Consider the following 12,562-nt stretch of genomic DNA (forward strand, 5'->3'; position numbering starts at 1 on the left):
TGATTGTAGGAGTTCAGGACATGCTACCAAAATATGCCACTTTCACCTTTTGATTATTGTGAGCTATAGGTATAGGCACTTGAAAAACAGCAAAGGCAGAGAGAGGCTATCTCTGAACTCCCCTCTGGCAGTCTTGTCAACCAAGTAAGACTGTTGACTCCTGTCATGCCTAAACGCATTGGTTACAAACTATCAGACCTCTCATCTTGCCTCAAAATCATTTGCTGTCCTCTGAGAGACCTATATCTCCCTCCCCTTTCCCTGTTAACATGGTATTTGATTCTGAATTCTAAGCCACTGTGGGAGCTCCTCACTCTTCCCTGCATACCTCCCATGCATATGTGAGGTGCACATGTTAATAAACTTTGTTTGTTTTTCTCTTGTTAATCTGTCTTTTATTATAGAGGGGTCTCAGGTAAGAAGTCAGAAGGGCATAGGTAAAATCATTTCATTTCCCTTCCAACTCCAGCCTCTTGTTCTTTTTTTTTCTTTTTAATGTTTATTTATTTATTTATTTATTTTTTGAGAGAGAGAGGAGCACGAGTGGAGGAGGGGCAGAGAGAGGAGACACAGAATCTGAAACAGGCTCCAAGCTCTGAGTGTCAGCACAGAGCTCAATGCAGGGCTCGAACTCACTAACCATGAAATCCTGAGCTGAGCTGAAGTCGGACGCTTAACTGACTAAGCCACTCAGGCGCCCACTTCAGCCTCTTGTTCTACAGCTGGAAACCTGAGGCTCTCATGCGATATATACTGTGACAATCTAGAACCTTTCTTCAGATGTCCACAAGGATGTGGTGCCCCATATAGACAGACCTATTCAAAACTTACCTGACTGTTTCTCATTCTCTCAGAGCACTGCTCTCTGCTGAGGGCCAGTTGACAGCAGTGGAGTAAAGTAAGTTAATCTGTACAGTGCACTTTCTTCCAGAGGTAATAGCATGCTATAATAAACGAAGTAAAAATGCAGATGTCTCTTAAGTTTATACAGGTTAGGAACTGGCACTCTGGGAGACAGTCTGTTTTGACTGAGAGGCTTTTTGCTGCTTCCGCCAATCACATCAAGGACTTGACTTCCGATCCACAAGAACAGTCCTGATTCCTCTCTCTGAGCAGCCATGAGAAAATGTCTCAGGAGCTACCCACGTGATCATAGCACTGTCTAGGCTATACCAAAGTCACACACAAAACACTTTAATTGCTTTAATTCAAAAAGAAGAACCAGTTAAAACATTAGGCCCTGGAATGTCATGGAGCCCCTGGGCAGCATCAAAGAGCCAAGGAAACACTTTGTTGGCTCAGGGCCTGCTAAATGCAGCTTTCTGCACTCTCGTCTGAGGTAGGAAGCCGCAGGAAAACAGCCGTCTCTTTATAACAAGTATATTCCTGTCCATTCCTGTGTGAGTTTAGCGGTTTTGCTCTGTAGTTTGTATGCTCTGAGCAGATAACAAGACATATATCACATGCCTGCCTGGCCTGAGAAGCCATTCTGCTTGCAGAATTGTTGCTGCACTTCAAATACACTGAACTGAGCATCATGACTTGTTTACAATAGTTTTGAGGTGCTCTAAGTACAGTGCTGTAAGTGGACTCCAGAGTCAGTGCCTGGGTTTGAGTCCTGGCCCTGCCACCCTGGCTTAATTACTGAATTTCTGTGCCTCAGCTTTCACATGTATAAAATGGGGGATAATCATCATTTCTGCTTTATAGGGGGAGCGTTAACTGAAAAAAATGTGTTGAGCACTTAGAGTGCCCTACATTATAACTACCCCGTAAGTGCGTTAATTATTATTAATCGTATGTTGGTGGAAAGATCATTCTTTAATGTAACTTGTGGGAAACTGGGCCCCCATTTATCTCTCTAGGCTTCTATAGGAATCTGTTGCACATAGTGATTGAGATCAAGGAAGAGGCCCTTTCTTAATATCCCCAGGATGGAGACTCTTCTCAGCGCTTAGTTTGTGTGCATCTGAATGCTGGGCGGGGGGTCGGGGTGCGGGAAGGGTAAGGCTGGGAAGACTAAATGCTGGTTGCCTTGCCATGCCCCAGCCCCAAGGCTTCTGATTCATTCAGTCTAGTGAGGGGCAGAGAATTTACATTTCTACCAAGTTCCTAGGTGCTGCTGTTACTGCTCTTCTGGGAATCAGACTTTTCAGAGCAGCTGCTTCCGGACTGCACTTTCCAATAGGAATATAATGTAAGCCATGTAGGTCACTTAAAATTCTCCAGTAGCCACCTTTAATAAAGTAAAAAGAAATGGGTAAAATTAATTTCAATGTTGTATTTGAAGTAACCCAATATGTCCGATATTATCATTTCAACATGTAATAGATGTAAAAAATACTGAGACAGTTTACATTACTTTTTTTGTAGTAGGTCTTGGAAATCTGGGATATATTTTATAGTCCCAACAGATTCCAGTGCACCCTAGTCACATTCAAATCTGGCTTCGCATGAAAATGACCTGGGGCGTTGCTTTTTTCAGGCCTCAAGCCCCCATACCAATTGGCCTTGGGGCCCAGGAATCTCTGTTTCTAAAAGCTCCCCAGGTGATTCTAATGATCAGCCAGAAAGTCGAGTTGATCCCCATCTTCTACCTACTTGCTCTTTTCCCTTCTCTGCACCTTATTGTCAGGATGTTGGACACTTACCTTTCCCCTTCAGCTATATAATAATTTATGAGGTACTCTGTGAACAGCCCCAACTATGCATTATGACCTTTATACTTTTATAAATCATGAGAGAACTTTGCATAAATGATCTTGAAGAAAAATTGTTAAAATCATTATTTAAAAATTTTTCTTATGTATTACCTCTGGCTCCCTGAATCCAATTCAAGAAAAGTGATGTAATACCTGGGAAGAGGAAAGTGACTCTAAGAGCAGTAATAGGTTTCAGAGAAACAAAAGTGAAACTTTATTACTGTCTACCCAGTAAAACACGAGGGAAACAGAGTCAGAAAGCAATTTGGCATTTCAATAACTTGTTTTCATTTTTTATGTTGAATATGTTTGTGTGAGAATTATAAATACATATTTTTTTTAAAACTCAGAGTTTGGTCATAGATTAGATTGTCATATATATTAAGTTTCACTGAATTGTATTAATTAGAAATGCTGAAACATATTTGCTATTCAGGTTTATTTTTCATAAAGAATATTTATCTTTGTTATAAACTAATAGATTTTCTGACTGGCATTAATGTATATTAAGTAAGATCTTGCATAATGAGTAGTACAGTTTGATATAGCTTTGCACATGAAGTGATTGGTAACCATATTTGTGGGTTATTAATTTTACACTGGAGAAGTATATAGATGATATATTGGTGATAAATTGTGAAATTCTTTTCTTTGGGATTGATATCTTTTCCTAATAAGTTTTTGACTATGGAATATACACATATATGTTACTATTTGTATATGTAATATATATTAATATATAACTAATAAAATAATAATATATAACTATTTGCTATATATTTATCTGAGATGTATATAAAACTTAGGTGGTATCTCTGTATGTTTGTAATGTTATTACTGAAAGCTAAAGTACAACTTTAAGGAAAAAAATCTTCAAACAGTATCTAAGCTATTGAAATGTTATATCAATATCAAGAATTTCTGGTTATTTTCATTTTATATTGATTGATATGCATGGAACAGGCATCTGTATTTATGGATTTGAATGATTAGGCTGATTAGGTAACTAGTCAGTTCTGAGAACAGTCTTCAGTGACAGTAGGAATTAGAAACCAGAAGCTTTGCCAAGAAGTCAGAGATCCCTGTACATTTCTTGTGGACTTAAAAAGCTCTTTTTTGATCAAGGTAAGTTAGTATATGGTCATCAGTCCTGTCCAGTAGTGATAAACTATCAAGTTTGGTGACCAAGTGTGATGTGAGGTCTGTTGGTCCCAAACACCTGTCACTCGCAGCATTAAAGGCCTCTCAGATTAACTCAGGGATCTGCAACTATAAGGGGTGGGATTTCAAGTTTTTGGACTTTGGGCTTGTTATTTTGGAGGAGGTGACAATATGTATACTGGAGGAAAAGTTCCTTAACTATCTAAGTGAAACAATTAAGATTCAGATCAAATTGATCTGACAGTCCAAATATAGTTCATAGCAAAAAAACAGAATCCCAACAGGATAGGGGCACAGCACATTTTCATTTTCATAAGGGAGAGGGAGTCAGCTCTGGAAGGGTAATGAGCATATGGTGCCATGCCAGTGTGAGGTATGCTTTGGAATAATCCAGAGGGAGTGCCAAACCGAGGGTGTGGACATTTAACAAGGACCTTCAGCACACTGATGATCAACCTTGCCTTAACGTTTGTCCTTATCCATAGAACTGCTTGACTCTCTAGCCATTTAAACTCTTAATTCTTTAAGACAAAATTTATGTTCTATTTAGATTAAAATACTTCCATCTAGTTTCCATAACCAGAACTGTGCTGATTCCCCAATTTCTCTGTTATATACCAGCCAGCAGAAAGTCTTGATGTAGAGCAAGCACTGGAATCCACCTGGAAAGTAGAACCTATAGAGGCAGTGCTCCACACAGGTGAAAAAAATTAAGGGAGTAAAATGAGCAAAGAACAGCCCCTATAATTATCTTATCGTTCCATCGAAGAAACCTGTAATAGCCCCATTCTACCTGTGGAACCAGCTTTTACACACACACACACACACACACACACACACACACACAAATGTTGTAATTAATCTTACTGGCACCACTACCAAAGAAGAGTCTTCTTGAATTAGACTTTGAGGGTCTAAGAGAAAGGGAATTGCGAAATAAATATGTATATATATATTTCATCTACAAATATAGCTCACCATTCAGTTTTACCATTTCCTCAGATCTCCGAAATTTTCTGTTCTTAATGAAATTCTTCCCTAATACTCCGTGGATTATAACACTCCAGCTTTAGAAAATGCTTCACACCCAAATCCTAGACATCAAAGCAAAACAAAAACACAACACTTTTTTCCATCAGATTTCACACATCTATAATGGCAAGATTAGATGCGTCCAGAAAATTTAGCTAATCTAGTCTAATGAAAGGAATTGTGGGTCACAGATCTATCCTAACAAATAGTACTAAATCCAGCTGTCACTTTGATCCTTCATAGTTCCATAGGTATAATCTATATATCACCCTCCCTCCCCCATCCTTGCTCTCTTTTTCTGTGTCTCTATCTCTCACACACACGTACACACATACAGTGTCCCATACAGAAAAATCCATATATGTACAGTTTATGTTTACATGCCTAAACTTCCATTTGAGTAAGAAAATCAAACATCCAGATGTTTTCAAATATGATTGTAGACCATTTTGCAGGTGCTGTGATGACTGATCAGAGGTTCCACTTTTCATCTATGGCTTATCAACACAAACTCAACACAAAATATATAAAAAATATATTTATTTATATAAATAAATAAATGAATATTAAAAAAAAGAATTTACCATTTGGGACAGTTATTTAACTGGAGCGGTATTCAGTGGGACAGGCACTCTTTGCAGAGCATATGGGAAGGAGCTGTCTTACTGGGGACTGAGTACGCAGGGTCTCTTCTGTTATAGTGTGTCCAAATGCATGTGTTAGTGGCATTAGCATTTGGAAACTTACAAGAATGAAATCCTACTGTTTATAATATCTAATAATGCATAATAATATATCTATGTGGATTCCTATTTGAATGGTAATAAAGTTTACATATTGCCAAGCTTTCATCCTAAATCAACAAAAGGTAATGGATCTGAATTTATGTTTTATTTAAGACCTAAGTTTAAAAGAAAATGGTGAGGAGAAATCAGAGAATTTTTGCAAGCTATCCCTGAAATGTATCAACTCTTGATACGCTCATTGTTGCATTAAGTCAAAAAGAATATAAGAAAGAGTTTCAGGGGTTTTTGATTGACAAAAAGCATTAAATATGCAAATAGGAAGTATATCGATATCTTGGCCTGTCCTGCTGCTAATTTGTGAACCAATCTGTTTGCCCATTTAAGTCTTTTATGTTCTATTTCAAAAAGAGATTGAAACTATTAAAAGACTTAAGATCTACCTTTTGCAATAATTGTGAAAGATGTAGACCAGATGAGAAGAAAGAAAATACCACCACTTCTTATTAAGAATACAGATCTTCTCTGAGTGGATAACTTTACAAAAATGATTAGACACCAGCGGTAGAAAGCCTAAAGAATTTAGGGAAAGAGAAAGATTATGGGCAATTTTAAAACTCCATTTAATGGAGATCATGAATTTATGGTCATTAAAGTTATGGTGAAAGGATATATATTCATTGATCTGGAATAATGTTCATATATTGATAAGTGAAAAAGCCAGTTTAAAAACTGTTATGTACAGTGTTTATGTTTAAATCTGGAATCATTTCTCCTATTTCTTCCTCGAGTGCTTTGGTACAGTTAACGTATATGCAGGGAAGACTCAATAAATGTTTGTTAAATTAACTAGTGGCTAGCTAATGAAAGCTTTGGGACACCAAGGATTGGGATAACAATGCTTAGTTAAAATAAGTATGCTTTTCCTCCTCTCTCTGTTTTGACCATCTTTCTTTTACTTAATAAGAAACAGTTTGAGTACACACCCATCTATCTTTGTCATCTTTCATGTCAATACAGTATGAATAAAAGATTTTACATTGTCTTCTAGAGTTATAATATGCTTTTAGAACATATCTAAGACAAATGCTTAGCTTGAAAGCATTTTTACATTCTAAAATGGTGTTTATGATTATGGCTGAATGAAATTTTTTACTGTGTTGGGAGAGAGCATGAAAATAACACATTGAGAAATCAATTTGAAAACTTTAGACTTAATCTTTTTTCCCTTCTTTATAGGGCTTATTCCACTAGAAGCAAGATGGCTGAACTCAATACTCACGTGAATGTCAAGGAAAAGGTATGATACAGTTCTGTATTGGCTTATGGAAACTCCACAAACTGGATAATGTAGTCACCAGCTAGTAAAAACTGAGTTGCAGTGGAAAAAGAGAAAAATGGTTTGGGGGGATACATAGTAAGTTTTACACACTAGAAAACCATTCAACAGGGGCGCCTGGGTGGCTCAGTTGTTTGAGTGGTCGACTTCGGCTCAGGTCATGATCTTACCATTCGTGAGTTCAAGCCCCACGTTGGGCTCTGCTGACAGCTTGGAGCCTGTAGCCTGCTTCAGATTCTATACCTCCATCTCTCTGCCCCTCCCCGGCTTGTTCTCTGTCTCTCTCTTGAAAATAAATTTTAAAAATATTTTTAAAAACCCATTCAACAGAAAGAATTATAAGGAGCATTTACTGAATATGTGTTAAGCATATTACGTTCTTTCCCTCATTTAATTTTGACCATAACCCCAGTTAATACTGTTGTTTTTCTCATTTTACAGAAGAGAGAACTGAGACACGGAAAAGTTAAGTAATCAGCCTAAGTTTACATAGCTAGTAAGCTACAAACCTGGAATTTGAACCCAGGTAGTGCCATTCTATGGCCCATACTCTCAACGACATTCTGGGTTACATCTGAGGGCTGGCACATTATGTTACATCTCCAGAAATGGCCTCATATAGAGATGTCCACAGCATTACCTAGTGGTCATGCTGGATTGACCTATAAAGTTTCTTTCAACTGGAGAGTTCATGGCTCTGAAAATCCCCCTTCTCGTTATATGTTGAGGGCTGATTACACTTCAAAGCCTTTCCAAGTCTTGTCCTCTTCTGTGAACTTTCCTCCCCTTAGGGTCAGAACCTCTCACTTCCTATATATGCTACCTTGCACTGTTGGCTCCTCATGATCATAAACCATATGAGACCACGGCATGAGACCATGGAGATAAATTTGTGCAAGCCATTTATCTGGCACCATGGAGACTGAGGCCCTAGAAGAGATATGTCCATGGTTGTACAGCAGAGTGGGAAGGCCTCTCCACCTTCCACAGGGCTACCTCCCACCTCCACTAGACCATAAGCTACTTAAAGTCCAGAGTTTGTCTTTCATCTTTTTGTATCCTCACAGTACCTAAAACCGTGTGAAGGATGAGAGACGGAGCACTTACGGAGTCTCCACTTTTTTTCTTTCATTTGGCAAAGATGTATTGGACTCCTACTTTGTGCCAAACGCTGTTCTAGATGCTGGGATTATGGCGCTGAACATGTAGATGAGATTCTGACTCCCTTGGAGCTTGCTCTTTAGGACAGGGAAACAGCGAGTCAATAAAGAACACGTAAATGAACCCAATCATTTCAGTTAGCAGAACAATGAGGGTGACTATGACAGGGGTACTTTAGATGGGGTTGCTCAGGGAAGCCCTCTCAGAGGAGGTGATTCTTGAGCTGACAACAGGAAAGAAGCACCATGCAAAGACCCGAGGTTAGATTCCAGAGAGAAAGGCAAAAGTCCTGAGGTGGGCTAAATTGAATGTGTTTGAAGATCAAGTGCTCCGTGTTGCCAGAATGTAATGGGCAAAGGGATGGGAAGGGGAGCCGAGACCAGTGAGCACCGCAAGAGCCAGTTTCAGGGGAATGTTGGCTCTTCATCTGTGTTCCTGGACCTCCATAAGATCCGCAGGTGGAATCCAGGGCTCCACAAATTTGCATGAGAAAAAACACATGTTCATCCTCACTCACATCTGAATGAAATGTAGCATCTCCTTCGATCATGAATGCAGGCAAAGGAGAAAACCCACAGTTGCAGCAGGAGTATCTATGACTTTCACAACGAGAACTCACAGATCTCTTCATACCAAATTACATTTGCTACAGACACCCTGTAGTGATGCTGTTTGTTCGTCACTACTTCAAAATTACGATAGTTTTTGGAACATTGTGCTGTTTGCTGTTAATAGAATAACACATATATTACTGTAGCATACATTTAAATATTTTAACTTTATTTCAATATGAATGGTGTTTGCCTTTATACTCCTATGTATTTTATTTAAAACATTCTAAGAAAGACCCCGTAGGTTTCACCAGACTGCCAAAGCCCCAAAATGTTTAGAACCTGAGAGCGAGCCATGTAGGGCTTTATTCAAAGGACAAAAGTAGCTGCTGAGTGGTTTTAAGCAAGAGCGTGACTTGTGTGGTATCTTTTTAGAGCTCACCCTGGCTCTGTCAACTACTGAGCTACCTATTTTACAGATCTTCATATTAAATAACATTCTGAGGACAAGGGGGCTTAAGGTGAAAGACTCTCAGGAAATGTAGAGGAGCAGGGACTCAGACTCCACTGTATCTAGTTCTAAAGCCAGTCTTCTTTCCACTACATTACTGCTTCCCAGTTTTCCACCAAAATACCCTCAGGGCACAGGAGAAGAAACTTGTGACCCCAGGTCTCTGAGGACGTGGTCAAAACCATTTTCCACAGTATATAATTTATTTGGAGTCTCATGGGTTGCCTTAGATATCAATGCAAATTTTTTAGCCATTGTATTCTTACTATATTGCATATATTATTTTAATATAAAATTATTTTTACCTATTGAGTATTGAACAAACAATAGCAGAAAGATGTGCCCCCCTTTTTTTTTAATGTTTTATTTATTTCTAGGAGAGAGAGAGAGAGACAGCGTGAGCAGGGGAGGGTCAGAGAGAGAGGGAGACACAGACTCTGAAACAGGCTCCAGGCTCTGAGCTGGTAGTCAGCACAGAGCCCGATGCGGGGCTCGAACCCACGAACCACGAGATCATGACCTAAGCAAAAGTCGGACGCTTAACCGACTAAGCCACCCAGGTGCCCCAGATGTGCCCCTTTTATATCATGGCTTCACATTCTTTCTGACTCATAGTCTTAATTGTAGGTGAGACTATGTGTTTCCCGATTTGAGAAGTTGGGTCCAGTACCATAGTGCCGACCAAAGGTTGGCCCTTTTCCAAATGCCTGTTGATAGATGGATTGAACAGTTCCTAAAGTTGGGTTATGGGAAGGAAAAGCACTTTAAGGAATCAAAGTCATAGTAATTGATTCTTTGCAAAACATGGCTAGCTGGACAGAGCAATATGGTGGGCTCAGCAGAAAGAGTGTCTTATTCAAAACAGAGGTGGCATCCAGCCAGCAAAGGGAAGGAGTCCGATCTGTCAGCGCCTAGACCATAGAGGTTCTGTGTGAATACTCCCTGCAATGGCTTAGATGCCACATTCATCCACTTGTCATGATCATTGTCACATATGCACATGAAGATTAACAGTAGATGGTGTTTTTGCCATTGCAGTTCAGTAACTTATCAAAATGTTGGCATTATTTTGAAAGAGGGTGAATTTTAAGTTGTAAATATTATCAGTCTGCATGACAATGAGAGTAGGGCCCCTCCAACTCAATTAGTAACTCCCATCTCCTATCTTCATCTTCATATTAAATAACATTCTGAGGACAAGGGGGCAAAAGGTTAACAGATTTATCAACTCAATATCCTATAGCAAAAGGTTAACAGATTTATCAACTCAATAAAATAAATCATAATAAACAACTGAAAATTCTGCGATCCTTTATAATTTTACATTGATTTATTTTAGTGCATTTATTTCTTTCAGTTATTAGCTTTTATAGCCTTTTTATGATTAGTTTGTTTCTCAGTCTGTCACACAGAGCAATGACATTTTAGTTCTGAAGATTAAGAATAATAACAACTGTTTTGTCTTAAATTATAACTTAGAAGCTTTTAGAGACCTGTGAACAGATCTATGCACTATTTTTATATAATACCTAGTTGAGCACTGTGGGAAATTAATTCTTAATAAAAGCCTTGTGATGAAATGAGTTCATCAGTTACCTTTAGTGGATCCACTGTTGGATGAATTGAAAAGGAGAAAGTGCTTTGGTGAGAAAATCATTTCTGTCCTCAGGCAGCTTTTAGTCTAAAGGAGAAAATAATAGCTTAAGGTTTAACTGAAATTTACAGTTGATACTTTCTGTGACTGTTTTATTTTAAAATAGCTTTCTATTATTGGATTATAACTGGAACGATTTAAATTGGAAATACCATTAGACTCAAAGTTCAGTCTCCTTAGTGTGACATACATCCTCTGAGATCTGACCCTGTCTCCTTTTATACCTTACATATTGGCACTTCCCCACAGGCCCCCTTCACTGCCACCATCCTGACCTCAATGTTCCTTGCCTATAGGCCTTAGCAAAAGTGGTTTCCTTTATACAGGAGATGTCCTCCTCAGGAACCTGGCCCTCATTCACCTCCCTTTCAGGAGTCCTTTCAGAGGAATATCTCCTCTCTCTTTCCTCCTGCCCTACCTGAATGCTTTGCCCTTCTGTTCTCCTTTCAGCTTCAGCAGGGCTGCATTCTGCGCCAAAACCACTATGCAGATTGCGATGCTTAGTTCTGTCTTCTCCCCATGAAACTGTGTGCTCCTTGGGGGCAGAGATCGAGCCCCTCTTAATTTCATAGTCTTGGATGTGACACAGAATTGACCCCCAAATACATTGAGATAAATGAATGAATAATGAATGAATGAACATGCCTACTTGAATGCTTAGGTTCTTTAGAGACTACGTTTCCCATTCATTATATTTCGCAAAATCTTGAGCCTTCTTGAAAACTGAAATATAGGTTAATGGAATTGTCATCTTATTTTAGTACTCTTTGCTATTAAATAAAGCAAGTTTTAAATTGCTTCTAAAAACAGAAAGTAGGGTTACTTAGGTTGACTGACTACCTGTAGTTCTGCAAAAAAGCAGCATCTTTATAAGATGGTTGTCAAATACAGCTAGTCTCAGGAAGGTGTCCTCATAACCAATGAGGTCCTTTGGTGAGTAAAACTCGTCACATCCTAATGTACCAAAAGAAAAAAGAAAGGAAACCCAAAGGAAGAAGAAAACAATCCCCATATCTTACTTTGTTAAGGAAAGATCCCCAGGACAAAATCTTTGTGCTAATCAGGGACCTTATATTTGGGACATAGTCACTTTTACAACTCTTTCCTAGTGACATATTTTTAAAGAAGTTCAATACTAGAAACTCATGGATGAGTTAAGGATAGGGCTCAGTAGTTACTATTATATTATTTCTCATACAAAACACTATATTATCAAGCTAAATTGACTTATAAAATTTTATATGTAATTCTCAATTAAGAAAAAATTATTAGAACTGACATAGACAAAATAAACTTTTTAGTCATATTTTCATGCATTATTATAAATCAGTTTAAGTAGAGTACAATTCAGCAATACAATTTGGTGATGGAAAGCAGAGGGGATCCTTGCTTGTAAAATGGGGTTACAAAATATTTGCTGACTGTCCAGTTACGATCTGATAACTAATTCCAACCAGGAGTGGTCCCTAAGCAACTTTAGGGAACCATGTATGCTTGAGAATTAATCTCCGATGAGGTAAGATCATGGAGTTTGGAGACAAAGGCAGAGATTATTAGCCCCCCAGTTACTAACTGAGCAGTCTGGAGCAAGTCATCTAACTTTTCTGGGCCTCAGTTTCCTAATCTGTAGATTGGACATAGTAATAATACCACTTAACAAAGTCAGCAAATACAAATTGAGCTTTATGAGCTCTGAATCATGTAAACT

At 38.5% G+C, this 12,562-nt stretch overlaps 1 protein-coding gene across 3 annotated transcripts in view; it reads left to right on the plus strand.

Annotated features, from left to right (window-relative positions):
* Positions 1–12,562, plus strand: part of SPATS2L (spermatogenesis associated serine rich 2 like) — a 170,121-nt gene that overhangs the window by 80,935 nt on the left and 76,624 nt on the right. For all 3 annotated transcript variants that reach the window (XM_077747593.1, XM_077747592.1, XM_077747591.1), the window contains exon 3: positions 6,878–6,938. In XM_077747593.1, coding sequence (XP_077603719.1) covers positions 6,900–6,938 — 39 coding nt within the window. In that variant the 5' untranslated portion in view covers positions 6,878–6,899. The remainder of the gene's footprint in view (positions 1–6,877; positions 6,939–12,562) is intronic.

This window comes from Crocuta crocuta, unplaced genomic scaffold (assembly GCF_008692635.1).
Source record: "Crocuta crocuta isolate KB4526 unplaced genomic scaffold, BGI_CrCroc_1.0 scaffold159, whole genome shotgun sequence".
NCBI classification, from domain to species: Eukaryota; Metazoa; Chordata; class Mammalia; order Carnivora; family Hyaenidae; genus Crocuta; species Crocuta crocuta.